Below are 14,791 nucleotides of genomic sequence, written 5' to 3'. Positions count from 1 at the left end.
CCCAGCCCTTCCTTACTAGCAGTTGGTCCTTCTCCCTCGGGTGCGTCTCTGGTAGATAGATAATGTCTGCTTTTAGACTTCTTAAGTGGGCGAAGACTATGCCCCCCCCCCAACACGCCCCCAATCCCTTTGGTTCCCTCTCCCTTCTGTCCCCGCCCTCCTTGTGCCAGGCGTTCCCTCTCCCCTGAGAGACGTGCCACGGCCCTCCTTCCTTTCTGCCCTCCCTTCCTGGCCCTCCTCCCAGTATTTGCCCAGCTCTGGCCTCGCTTAACCTTCTCCTGCTGACTTTTGTCCTGCCCTCCAGTCTGCTTTTCTCGCCCTCATTTCCCTCGCCGCCGCCGCCCGCGCGTGCCACCCCCCCCCCCCCCCCCCCAATCGCATTGAGAGAGGAGACAAGCCCGGAAATGAGGCAGCACAGTCCTGCACAAAACATAAAACACGTGCACAGTTCATGATCTTATTGTCCTTGTTTGCGGTCTGTTCTCCGCTCTTTGTTCCGATTTTCCCTTTCTTTTTTTGTCCCCATGACTTTTATGGCGGTTGCGGCTTCTCCGCTCCAGTTTGTTCGATCTAACAAACTCATCAGTCACCTCTGGGGTGTTAAAATACACCTCTCTCCACCTTAAACGTTACCCAGAGTTTGGCCAGGAATAACGTCTCAAACTTCACCTTGCTTTTATAGAGTGCTGATTTTTGCCTTGTTGAATTTGGATCTTCTGTTGGCCAGGTCCACCTCAATGTCCTGATACACCCTTGTGTTCTTCCCTTCCCATGTGTTTGATTTCGTTTGCCAGGCACACTAGGATTTTCTCCCGGTCTTGGAACCTTGTGACAATCGCTCTGGGCTGTTCCCCGGCTTTGGGCTCAGGTCGGAGTGACCTGTGCGCCCTGTCTATTTCTGGGGTTTTTTAAATTCCTCCCTTCCCACTAGCTTACCCAGCATGTTGGCGATGTAGCCTGTTGGGTCTCTGCCCTCTGTCCCCTCTGGCAGACCCACTATTCTAATATTCTAGATTATTTTCCTGGTCCTCCACTTTCCCTCGAAGGCTCCCCTGGGACATTACCAACCTTTTCACCTCTGCTCCCAGAACTATCACTCTGTTGCTCTGATCTGAGGCGGCCCTCTCCAACTCCAGAATCGCTCTCTCCTGCGCCTCCACTTTCCTTCCCAGGCCTTCAGTGGTCTGCTGCATTTTGTGCGTTGTCTCCGCCAGCACCTCCTTCATCATTGTGCGGAGCTCCGACCTAAGTGCCTCCTTTCTGGTGCTTAGCTCCTCTTTTATCATGTTTCTCCACTCTTCCCCCTGTGCGGGGGATGCTGGTTGCTGCGTCTGCTCCCGCTCCGCTGATTGGTCCGCCATCCTTTCCCCTTCCAGGCTCGCCCGAAACTCCGTCTCGTCTCGTGGGGCCGTCTGCTTGCGCGTCCGCCGCTCCTGTGCTGTTCCATGCTGCTGCTGCTCCTTGCGTCTCGCCGTCCCTTCATAAGAACATTAGAAGTAGTGGGCCATCTGGCCCCTCGAGCCTGCTCCGCCATTCAATGAGATCATGGCTGATCTTTTGTGGACTCAGCTCCGCTTTCCGGCCCGAACACCATAACCCTTAATCCCTTTGTTCTTCAAAAAACTATCTATCTTTATCTTAAAAACATTTAATGAAGGAGCCTCAACTGCTTCATTGGGCAAGGAATTCCAGAGATTCACAACCCTTTGGGTGAAGAAGTTCCTCCTAAGCTCAGTCCTAAATCTACGTTCCCTTATTTTGAGGCTATGCCCCCTAGTTTTGCTTTCACCCGCCAGTGGAAACAGCCTGCCCGCTATCTGTTCCCTTCATAATTTAATATGTTTCTATAAGATCCCCCCTCATCCTTCTAAATTCCAACGAGTACAGTCCCAGTCTACTCAACTTCTCCTCGTAATCCAACCCCTTCAGCTCTGGGATTAACCTAGTGAATCTCCTCTGCATACCCTCCAGTGCCTGTACGTCCTTTCTCAGGTAAGGAGACCAAAACTGAACACAATACTCCAGGTGTGGCCTCACTAATACCTTATACAATTGCAGCATAACCTCCCTAGTCTTAAACTCCATCTCTCTAGCAATGAAGGACAAAACTCCATTTGCCTTCTTAATCACCTGTTGCACCTGTAAACCAACTTTTTGCGACTCCCAGGTGTCTCTGCACAGCAGCATGTTTTAATATTTTCTCATTTAAATAATAACCCTTTTGCTGTTATTCCTACCAAAATGGATAACCTCACATTTGTCAGCATTGTATTCCATCTGCCAGACCCTAGCCCATTCACTTGACCTATCCAAATCCGTCTGTAGACTTCCAGTATCCTCTGCACTTTTTGCTTTACAACTCGCCTTAGTGTCGTCTGAAAACTTGTAAACATTGCACTTGGTCCCCAACTCCAAATCATCTATTTATCACTTTGGTGTTTTTCTTTTCCTCCAGCCATCTGTCTCTCTTCCTCTCTTTACGCTGCTGTTCCTTACCCTGCGGTTATTCTCGCTTCCCCTGCCCTTCTGCTCTCATGTTCTCGCTGGCTCAGGTCTTCCTCAGGCTTCAGATTTTAATTTTACTTATTAAAAATATTTTTTTTGTCTGGCCGATTTAGTTTAGTTTATGTTTTTTGGTTCGTTCCCTTTGTTTTCTTTTCTTTCCATTAGCCCCTTTCAACCATCAGTTCCCCTCCCCACCTTCTCCCAACCCTCTTGCCCAAGTCGTGATCTGTAAAGAATGGGCCTACATGGTAATTGTTGACGGTTTGACTGACTATCACAACAAAACGAAACTCAGTTTGGACATCCACAAATGCATGCATTTACCATTCTGTGCCCTGCACACCTTCCTCTCACCACTCCCATCCTCTCGTACTGTCCTCCTGATCCTGAGGATGCTGAGGCCAGACAAATCCATATATTTCAGTTGAAAACACTTACTCGTCAGAAATAAGGAATTCACTGTGGATTTTCCTGATCTGTTTAGTATGTCACTAGACATTGCACTTCTTTACTAACAATATAACACTCCATGGGCGGCATGGTGGCACAGTGGTTAGCATTGCTGCCTCGCGGTGCCACGGTTCGATTCTGGCCCCCGGTCTCACCCCCACAACCCAAAGGATGTGCGCGGCAGGTGCACTGGCCACGCTAAATTGCCTCTTATTTGCAAATTTTAAAAAACAATATAACACTGCAACTAAACAAGTCTCAATATCATTCTTCAAGACAGTGTTCGCAAAGAAATGTACTGGGAAAGCAGAAGACAAAGGAAGCTACTTGAGTACAGTTCCACAGGAAGCAATGTCAGAAGATACAGGAAAAAGATTGAATGAATTAAATTATGGCACTGAGACTAAGGATTAAGCTAATTCTTGTAACCAAAACAAGATAATATAAGGCACAAATTGCATACTTTTGAGTTTTAACAGCTGTGGTGCAGTGCGGTTGCTTTTCATTTGATTGGTGTATCAATCTTCTAACATTTAAAAAGCACAAATCTGCAGATACTATCATTCTGAAACCCAATGCAGAAAATTCTGAAATCACTCAGGAAGTCAAGCAACACGTTGAGAGAACTGAGCAGTTAATATTTGAATGCAACCCCTTTGTTAAAACTCAGAAGTTGGGTTGTTGTTCAATACATCACAAAATAAATGCTTAGATCTTGTAACAGATATTTAGTATATTCCCAGTGTGTGTTGTTAGGCTGTTAGGAATGTAATGTGTGCCATTATTGAACATTGCTCATGTAGTAAAGTACTTGCTTTGTCTCGGGTATCAGATTTCAGTGTCACTCAGGAGATTGGGCATCGGATATAACTGAGGGGAGCAACATGTACTAGCAAAAGCAAACGGTTGTTGCAAACTTATTTTGTCCAATTCAGTCTGCAGGTTTTCAGATGCTTCCTGATATGCATGGACATGCTCGAGATGCTTACTCGTTTGGGATGATGGTTGAGAAACTCCTTCCATTGCTTAATGATGTGGGTAAGAGTTTTCATGCTGCAAGTTTCTGTGACCATACACAATATTTACAATTATATAGCTGATGATTGTCAACATACCAGGGAAACACTCCGGTCAATTCAAGTAATTATTTTTCTTGAGTTTTTGCTTTTAGATGTTTCACTGCTATATTAGATATAGCTTATTTTTATAATATTGTAAGAAATTCCTAGGAGCAGGAATACGCCATTCAGCCCATTGGCTCTCCTGACATTCAGTCAGATAATAACTGGATCTGATTGTGATCTTCACTTTCCTGCCTATCTTCCCATAATCTTCAACTCCCATGTAGGTCAAAAATCTGTCTACCCTAGCCTTGAATATGTTCAATAACCCAGCGTCCATTGACTGAGAAAATAAATTCCTGCATAAGTGTCCAGGTGAGATAGTAATACCATTCGCACATGTTCCTCTCGCATACTATAAAGTTTCAACAGAATCGGGATCACATGTTCACGAAAGACATTGGGTGACAGGAGGCAACTGAATTCATCATCATTAGGTGAACCTAGAGTAATATAATTCAAACAGCTTAATTGTTGCACATCTGTGCAGCAGTAAACATTTTACAGCATTTAATATTTTATTCCCCTAACAGAACATAATTTTTTAATATAAATTTAGAGTGTCCAATTAATTTTTTCCAATTTGGGGGCAATGTAGCATGGCCAATCCACCTACCCTGCACATCTTTGGATTGTTGGGGTGAAACTCACGCAAACACTGGGAGAATGTGCAAACTCCACACGGACAGTGACCCGGAGCTGGGACCTCGGCGCCGTGAGGCAGCAGTGCTAACCCACTGCGCCACAGTGTTGCCCCTCATTTCAATCTTAACCACAAAACCACTCATTTTTAAATTGTGCCCCAGAACTAGGTTACCACAAGAAGAAGCATTTATCCTGTCAAGCCCCCTCGGAGCCAGACTCCTGGTGGCGACCATGGAGGGAGTGGTTGTACGTTTGGTGGCTCCCACTCACGATGGATTTTTTTGGTTGTTTCCCACCGAATGCTGTGGTGTTTGAGGGCAAAAGGTCCAAGAGTGCCCAGGGAAGGTAATATTCCTCTGGTGAGGCTGATGTATGGATCAGCAGACGAGTAGTGCCATGAGATAGAGAGAGCAGCTGGAGTTGGAAAGTTTTCATGGTGTGCCACAGTTGAAGATGGCAGAAGGCAAGGGGGCAGCATTGCCCACCTGGTGGTTGACTGAGCAGCTGGTGACGTTTTTGAATAATACATTCCAGCAGCAGAGGCAAGAGGCTTTGGAGAATTTGGCCAAGATAGTGGAGCCGCTCAGGGTGGCGATCAAGCGGGTGGAACAGAGGCAGGAGGCTCAGGCCCTGGCGATCCAGAAGGTGGAGGAGTCGGCGGTGGAGCATGAGGGCCGGCTGACCTTGCTGGAGGTGGAGATGGATTGATGTTGAGCAGCCAGAAAAGGTTCAAACCAAAATTGGAGGACCTCCAGAACCACTCCAGGAGGCAGAATTTGAGGATTGTCAGGATACCTGAGGACATTGAGGGAGTGGAGACTGCCAAGCATGTGCCGAACATGCAGGAGTAGTTGATGGGGGAGGGGCCTTTGACCGGCCTCTCAAGGTGGATCAGGTACACAGGGTGCTGAGGAGGAGGCCCCAGGTGGGGGAACTGCTGAGGGTGATGGTGATGCGGCTGAATGATTTTTGTACAAAAAAAAATTCTGAAGTGGACGAAGCTGACCAAGAAATGCACCTGGGAAGGGAGTGAGCAGAGGTTTTACCAGGACCTGGGTGTGGAGCTGACGAAGAGGAGGACCAGACACAACGGGATAAAGGTTTTTTAAGAAGGGGGTGAATTTTGGATTTTGTACCCTGCCTACTTGTGGGTGATGCATGAAAAGCAGCCATTTTATTTTGATTCACCAGAGAAGCCAGTAGGGACCATGGACTGGGCGGAGTGTGAACTTTGGAGAGAAGTTTTGTATTTATTGTGGGGCACATGGACTGGGCAATTTGGGGTGGGTTTCAACGGGGGATTGGTGATGGTGAAGGAGCCTTTTGGTTCTCTTTGGTTGGGAGGATTGGGGGTGAGGGGTGTACTGGAGGGATGAGGGGAAGTCTGAGACCTCGGGTGGGGCCACCATGCTAGCTGGGTGGGAGTAAAGTGGGGGGTTGCCAGGAGGTGTGTGTGTGTGTGTGTGTGTGTGTGTGTGTGTGTGTGTGTGTGGGGGGGGGGTTTGTTATGTTGGTGGTTGCTGACATGGGTCTGGTTGGTGTGGCGCAGTTGGGAAGGGAGAGATGGCGGCGGACATCTGAGGGTGGGCCTGGAGGGGCACGCAACACCGGCTGGGGCTGGCTTAAAAAGGGGTATGGCTGATCAGGGGAGCAGGGAGACCCCCAACACCAAAGAGTCTGAAGGCGGATATTATGTTTTTGCAGGAGATGCACCTGAAGCTGTGGAGTTCAGACGAGGCTGAAGGGGGGGGGGGGGGTGTTGGTTAATAGGGTGGCTTTTGAGGTGGGGATCATTGTGGCCGATCTGGGGAGTAGGTATTGAGGGTGGGGGGTGGGGTGCAGGTTCATGGGGAATGAGGGGCTTGGCATGGACCCGTGGAGGTTTGGGAGGCTGAGGACAAAGGAGTTTTCATACTTCTCACATGTGCATCGGGTGTACTTCTGGATCGAATTTTTGCGATGGACAAGGCGCTGCTGGCCGACTCAACCTGCCGATTGTGGCTTCTGACCACGCGCCGCATTGGGTGGATTTGCAGGTGGCTACAGTGGAGGATGGATGTGGGGCTGTTAGTAGATAAGGGGGGTGTGAGCGGGTGAGGGCTGCCATTTGCGACTATGTGGAGTTGAACGACATTGGGGAGATTGTAGCTGCCACACTGTGGGAGGCACTCAAGGTAGTAGTTAGGGGCGAGTCCGGAGGGGGTGTATGGGGCGTTTGAAGCTTTTTATAGGAGACTGTGTGGGTCGGATGAATGTTGAACAGGATACTGATGACAATGTTATGAACACTGACATTGTATGGAGTCAGATATCAGCAGTTGACATTTTGTCCCAAAACACATCGAATATTTTTTCTAATTCTTTAAATCAGGTTTATTGACCACTATGTGCTTGAAAAAAACTTGAGCTGCAAAAATAAGACATTTGTATGGTTGCTTGACTGAAAGAACTTTACTTCATAAATGGTAATGTGTGTAAACTATTGTGAAAATCTGCTGTTTGGTTCTTCAGAAGCTACTCGCACTGACTTCTGTGCATCAGTGTGCAGAATCACGTTTGTGTGTTAAATTGTTGCAGTGAGTGAAGGTTCAACGTTAATGTGCCTATCCTCTAGTTGCAGAGCATTTGCTGACAAGTTTTCATGAAACCTTAAAAGTTGCTCTCTTAAACTCCGATCCTATGCAACGGTCATCTTTACAGAGCTTGCTATCTCATGAGTTCTTTAGGTAAGTGAAGACATCTCTAGGTTCCACCTTAGTAAAGATCGGTATAGTCTAAGGGATGTGAATTGACGTTTAGAACTATTGCTGCTTAACAATATAAAACAGCAAGTAATTAGAAAATAGTTGTGCTATCGTGTCTCATGAGATCCAATTGAAAACTTTAAGTACATATGTATCTGTGAATCTGGGGATTGTGTACCTGATTGGCTACTGATGCTATCAAATCTTCAACCTGCCAACGCAAACATCCATCTTCAGTGTGGCAAAGAGACGAGAGAGTAAATACACTCAAATGTATTAGGTTTGACCTTTGAAATACCACTGAAGTACCTGTATTGTAAAATAGTAAAATGAGATTGCCTGAGTTAACTAGAGAGTGTGTATTTTTGGCTGCTAAATTTAGAAGTGATCAAAATATCAAAGCTGTGTAGTCTACAGTACTTCTCATACTATCAAAAACATATCCATAAGTAACATTGTATTGCCGAATATACAATTATCTTTTGTTCACCATACGCAGGCTAGCATGATAAAAGGTGCCTTTTGTCTAAACAATTCAACATGTATCTGCCAAAGGTATTCAGTGCCAGTAAATGTATTCATTATGTTAATGGATATTTAGATTTCTGGTTCCTATCCCTTAAGAGGTAAGTGATTTTCATGAAATGCTTGCATGCAGAGTAGCGCAGTGGTGGATCTGCAGCTCAAATTCAACTTCATGTGGGTAACAAGAGAGAAACGTCAAACTGATTTCACTCGGTTCACCCATCCACTATGTATATTTGCTTAATGCTCAATAGTTCCTGAATACAATACATGCTTGAATTGGTCTCAAACCATGTTTGAGGATATCTTTCTAATGAGCGTACACCTGCCCTGAATTGTTTTCTGTAAAATTCTAGAATTATATTTCTAAAATACTAGAATATCTGCTTGTGTCCAGAATATTTTTTAAATTAGTGTTTTATTTGTAATACACTGTCATTTGGGGGAATTTGATAGACCCAGGGTCACTGCACCTTGGGTAGCTTCACAGTATTAGTGATTGTAGATGAGAAAAACATGTCCCTGATCAAATTGATTTTATGGATAAAACATTTAGTTGATATTTTGTACCTGTGGTTATAACAGTCGGTTAATAAATGCTGTCTCTCAACAGCAGGAACGAGTTCTTGGAAGTTGTCAATTTTTTAAAAAGCTTGACACTAAAAACCGAGGAAGAAAAGAATGATTTTTTCAAGTAGGTATTCTGTTTCTGTTACTGAATTCTATTGTTGAAAAGCACACATAACAGCTACAAAATGATCAGATCCGAACTATTGCATTTTAAATGTGTTGCAACCGAAGGGCAGATAGTAACCGTAAAGGGAACAGATGCTAAAACAGTGGCATTGGTGCAAGTGACAGGAATTTCTTTTTTTTAATTTAAAGTACCCAATTCTCCTTTTTCCAATTAAGGGACAATTTAAAGTGGCCAATCCATCTACCCTGCACATCTTTGGGTTTTATGGGGGTGAGACCCACGCAGACACAGGGCGAATGTGCAAACTCCATACGGACAGTGACCTGGGGACGGGATCGAACCTGGGTCCTCGGCACATTAAGGCAACAGTGCTAACCACTGCGCTGCCGTGACAGGAATTTCCACAGAGAAAGTTGCACCAGAAAGTCAAACTTGAGAGCCCCATTGCTAGTAATGTTTTTTTAAAAATAATTTTTATTGAAATTTTTTGAAAAATATATATCAACAAAACAATAATAACAATAATAATAATAAACACCACCCCCCCCACCCGTAACAACGCATATAACAAACCCCCCCCAACCCCAATAAACAACAGAATAAATTAACAATAAGCAAATTAACTTAAACACTATCCCCCTAGGACATCGGCCTCTTTCGCCTCCTGCTAGTAATGCTTTTACAGTAGGAAGAGATAGAACTGAAAAGATTCTAAGGGGGTTCTATTGGAAGGAGAAAAGAGCCTAGAAAAATTGTTATCCAGAGGCATACTGGTTCGACTCAGCTCATTGCTAGCAAAGGGTCTGCACCTTCAAAATGTTTGCTGAATCAGAATGTAATGTGGGATGTTGATTGGAAGGGTGTGCATTAAGTAGATTTAAATCATACTCTGATGAAGGTGCCTTGTGTAGTTGGAGTTCTACATACTTTATATTGGGCAATGAGATGGCGAGCGTAGAGTTTGTTCACAATCTGGGTTGGGGTGCCATGGCTCCGAAATTGTTCCTGTGAATAAAGTGCGTGAAGAAAAACAGCACAAAAATCATCTGATTCAAGTGACCAGGCAGGGATAACGAGAGGGGACAAAGAGGGTCCCAAAAGGAGAAGAGGAGTAATCCCAGTTCAACTTAAAAAAAAAAAGGAACAGAGATGAATGGCTCCAAATAATAAAAGGGCTATGTGAAGCAGAGGTCTTAAGGGAAGCCCTAGTAATCGAATAGGACTCAGAAGAAGCCTTGAAGATCCAAGAAGGCGGTGAAGGTTGGTGATTTTGTGCTGTCGTCCATTCGGGCAACGGTGCCCTTTGGAGCAGTACTATTCTGCTCAACACGGCCAAATATCGGAAATTGTGCTGCGAGATGAGTGTCTGCTGGCCTACTCAGAAATCCAGGGAGATGAAATCACAGGAGATGAAATTCAAACACTGCGAGATGAGCTATTGTTGATGCTGTCCAAGTTGGAGCAACTTTGAGAGAACTTCGCCAAATCTCACTATAACTTGGGGGCCTGGTCTTGCGTCATAACACATTTCCCTGCATTAAACAGGGATGCAAGTAGTACTACACCAGTGTGACATTTTCAATAGTGTGGTCTCTTTGAGTTTTCCAAATTATTGCAATTAATACGTGGGTTTGAGTAGGGTGATCATTGCTTGGCACAACATCGAGGGCCGAAGGGCCTGTTCTGTGCTGTACTGTTCTAATTCTAATTCTAATGTGGAATATAGGAGAGGAGGATTTTTACTATTCCCAGAGGGATCTATTATTTTGTGTAAAACCTTGCATAAAATCCAAACTTGCACAAAATCCTTATAGTCAGAGGGGATTTTCATTCCTTCAGACTTGCTGTGTTTTCTTTTTGCAACATTCAATCTTGCCATTGAAATATTTTTGCCACCATTTGTAAGCGCTTCCTAAAGTGCTGTTTATGCATGTAGGGAGTGGTGTTTGATACTCTTTTGTTTCATACAGGTTCCTATTAGATAGAGTTCAAGCTTTACCTGAAGATCTCATGGCCTCCCGTCTGGTGCCACAGCTGCTAACTCCATTGGTGTTTGCAGAACCAGTAGCGATCAAAAACTTCCTTCCTCACCTTCTCAGACCAAAGAAAGGTATGGATCCTCAAAGTCTAATAGTATGTAGCTTGCATAGCATGTGTCTGGCAAACTTATATACATCAATTTGAAGACCGGCTTTTATGAACTTCATCTACGTGAGCATCTTTTTTTTCAGGTTTTAGATGTGACGGCAAAGTCATTGTGTCAGCCATCCTAAAATCTATAATCGTGTATATTATGTTATTCACATACATGGTTAGGGAATGAGTATCATGTTGAAGGACTAAGGTGATATGTCACAATGGTTGATTGACATCTGAAAGAGAAACCTAGATCATTCTTTTTGGAGCTTGAACTTTCACCCCTCTAGGAAATTGCACTGTTTTCCACCTGCCTTCCTAGGGAGGGGCAGCTGAAAGAACTAGCAGGAGTATATTGACCCCTGTATGCGTGGAGTTGGTTTTCCCATCAGCAGTAGGATTTGAGATGCACTGATAACTTTCCAATTGTAGGAATGAAATGCTCTTGACACTGGGTTTCCTCCGGGTGCTCCAGTTTCCTCCCACAGTCCAAAGATGTGGCCATGATAAATTGCCCTTAGTGTCCAAAGGTTAGGTGGGGTTATGGGGGATGGGGTGGCGGCGTGGGCTTAAGTAGGATGTTCTTTCCAAGAGCTGGTGCAGACTCGATGGGCCGAATGGCCTCCTTCTGAACTGTCAAATTCCATGATTCACCTCCAGCTCAGCCATAATGAAAATCCCTCTGTCAACAGTACTCGTGCCCTGACCTTTGGCTCCGCTGAAGATGTTAAGGAAAAGTTGCATCCCAACCCTAATGAAGTTCTCACTGCCATCCCAAAAGAAGAAAAGATAACCCTTCTGGGGTATTTCAGTGCCAGGGTTGGTGGTGACTCCAATCTCTGGAGAGGAACCGTTGGGAAAAATGAGATGGGAAAAGCCAATGCAAATGGTGACCTTCTGCAGACAGTGTTTAGCCTCAATATAACAAAACCCCGTTGTACCAGAAGGACAAATACAATACCATATGAAGCATCATAATCAAAACATTGGCACCTCCTGGATTATGTCATTGTCCAAGTCAAAGGTCTAAGTGATTTAGCTGGTTTAGCACAGTGGGTTAAACACCTGGCTTGTAATGCAGAACAATGCCAGCAGTGCGGGTTCAATTCCTGTACCGGTCTCCCCAAAAACAGGTGCTGGAATGTGGTGACGAGGGGCTTTTCACAGTAACTTCATTGAAACCTACTTGTGGCAAGTGATTTTTCTGTAGTGTTCTATGTTCTATCAGTAGTAGACTCGCCAACTTTAAGGGCATTTAAGTGGTCACTGGATAGACATATGGATGAAAATAGAATAGTGTAGGTCAGATAGGCTTCAGATGGTTTCACAGGTCGGCGCAACATCGAGGGCCGAAGGGCCCGTACTGCGCTGTAGTGTTCTATGTTCTATGTTCTATGATGTCTTTACCACTCAATCTATGTGGGGGACTGACCTTAGGGCGTGTGGCACAGTGGTTAGCACTGCAGCCTCACAGCTCCAGGGACCCAGGTTCAATTCCAGCCTCCGGTGACTGTCTGTGTGGAGTTGCACTTTCTCCCCGTGTCTGCGTGGGTTTCCTCCAACAGTCTAAATATGTGCAGATTAGGTGGATTGGCCATTCTAAATTGCCCCTTAGTGTCTAAAAGGTTAGGTTGGGTTACTGGGTTTACGCGATGGGGTGGCGACGTGTGCTGAGGTGGGGTGCTGTTTCCGGGGTCTGGTGCAGATTCGATGGGCCGACTAGTCTACTGCACTGTAACTTCTATGTTTCTATGTTCAGTCGGTCAGCAACCTTCACCTAGCGCCAAGAAAATGCAAGACCCCGAAAGGCCAAGAGGAAGATAAATCAGTGTCTCAGCCCTAAAGCAGCCTGACTAATGGGAAGAATTCCAAGTGCAGTTCATGACCCACCTGGAAAATCGTGATGCGTCCAACTCCATTTCAGGACAGTGGGGTAAAATAAAGTCAGTTATACTAGATTCCTATGCCAGACAAGTGAGTTTAAGCATCGTCGACACAAGCGCTGGTTTGGTGAAAACCATGCTGAAATAGGTGATAACCGAGAACATAACCGAGGAGCCTTTATTGCTTGGCAGAACAACCCAAGGTTGTCAAGGCTGCATTCCAAGAACTCGAGGCTAACACCCAGAGACAAATCTGAAAGGTAAAGGACAAGTGGGAAGTGAACCCAAGAGGTCCAACAATATGCTGACCATCAGGCCACCTATAGACCAAAGGCAAATGGGCAAAATCACCTTTGCTGAAAGGAAGGTTGTATTCCTCTTGAGGATGCCAATACCATCTGTCAACAGTGAAAGGAACATTTTGAATTTCTCAACCCTAAAATCCCAGTGGTACTGGTACTCACTAGGCCAGTGTTTTTCACAGTGGGGGTCGCGACCCTCAGGTGGGTCTCGGCATGATGTAAAATGGAACACCAAAAGGTCTGCAAAATTGATTCCTGAGGATTGCCTGACCTTGTTTCCCATTTTCTCCCTGTGTAAATTCTCGCTGCAGTACACTGTGTGACCGCATGAGACTGATGTATAGGCCGGTGCTGTGAATTTTCTGTCTCACTGGGTCACTGTTACAGTCACCGCCACTGACTCAGTGTCCAGTCGCCACCCCTGTTTCTGCAACAGCTGATCAGCCAGGTTGATCAGCACCTGCACCTACAACTGAAGAGTTTAAAAGAAAAAAAATCAATTACCTTTAAATTTATTTCCTGCAGATACTCCTTCTGCACAAAGTTAGTTTCCAGCAGTGCTTCGTGCTCTTCTTTTTCAAGCCTGCATCTGCCACCAAAAAGCAAGTGACTGCTCACTGGAATATGTTTTCATAAGTACCCCAATCAGTAACTTCTAGCCGGAGTACTCCTTTATACAGGATCTAGCAGATAATTCCGATGTATCCTGTAGGGATCTCCCCACCTTTCAATTGGTCCATTGTCACAAAGCTGATTCATGGTTGCCCCATTCTGAACTCTGCTCTGGGGCAACGGGTGTGGGTTTGGGAACTCCATTCATTCCAGTCAGGGGCAAAATGCATCTGTTCAAGTACAGCTCATAAGCACAGAGTCAATGATCCCACAAAGAAATAGACTTCAGGGTTAAGGTTCTGAATCAGATGCATGTTTAATGTCTGCTGCTGTTACCATTGTCAGTTGATTTGAATTTCTGTACCATTAACGTTGTCAGTGTTGGTTCAATTTCTGCGACAGCGGAATCTTCTTGTCTGTTGAGTTTCAGTTACTTTTTTTTTAAATAAAAAAAAATTTGGAGTATCCAATTATTTTTTTCCAATTAAGGGATAATTTAGCGTGGCCAATCCACCTACCCTGCACATCTTTTGGGTTGTGGGGGTGAGACCCATGCAGACACTGGGAGAATGCAAACTCCACACAGACAGTGACCCAGGGCCGGGATTGTACCTGGGACCTCAGCGCCGTGAGGCAGCAGTGCTAACACTGCGCCACCGTGCTGCCCACGAGTTTCAGTTACTCTTAACCCTGTCAATCAGATCTACGTTTAAAGTTGAGCTGTGTGCAAAAGGGATTTGATGTATATTTAAAATTGGGAGCTACTTTCCACTCACTTTCTAAGATCAGTCGCTCTCTCAGTGAGACTGACTTTACGATCAATGGTGAGTCTCCTTCCTTCCCCATCAGCCCAAAATCCAGGCGTGTTTCCAAGAATTTCCTAATTTCCCCTTCAAACACCTCTGGAGTCTGCGATCAAAAGTCTCGCACGCTAATCTGTGCAGAGATTTCTATTTCAAGTTATTTAGATCTCCAAATAACAGCAAAAAATAGAAAATATATTTTCATTAACATTTTTTTACATTTAATAATACAGAAGTGCCAACAATGAATGTGATGTTTTAAGAAGTAACTATGGAGAATCTACTGTGAACGTGGCGTGGTTTGCGAGAGGCGGCCATTTTGTAAAAATGGGTCACCGGAAAAAAGTTGAAAGCACATGCACTAGGCA

At 45.0% G+C, this 14,791-nt stretch overlaps 1 protein-coding gene across 1 annotated transcript in view; it reads left to right on the top strand.

Moving 5' to 3' along the window:
• The window catches only part of scyl3 (SCY1-like, kinase-like 3), a 60,399-nt gene that overhangs the window by 15,452 nt on the left and 30,156 nt on the right, over positions 1–14,791 (top strand). The window contains 4 exon segments of the mRNA XM_038794538.1: positions 3,891–3,993; positions 7,336–7,447; positions 8,604–8,684; positions 10,658–10,797. Coding sequence (XP_038650466.1) covers positions 3,891–3,993; positions 7,336–7,447; positions 8,604–8,684; positions 10,658–10,797 — 436 coding nt within the window.

The sequence above is a fragment of the Scyliorhinus canicula genome, chromosome 4, assembly GCF_902713615.1.
Source record: "Scyliorhinus canicula chromosome 4, sScyCan1.1, whole genome shotgun sequence".
Classification (NCBI taxonomy): domain Eukaryota; kingdom Metazoa; phylum Chordata; class Chondrichthyes; order Carcharhiniformes; family Scyliorhinidae; genus Scyliorhinus; species Scyliorhinus canicula.
This window is presented reverse-complemented; position numbering and strand designations above follow the sequence as displayed.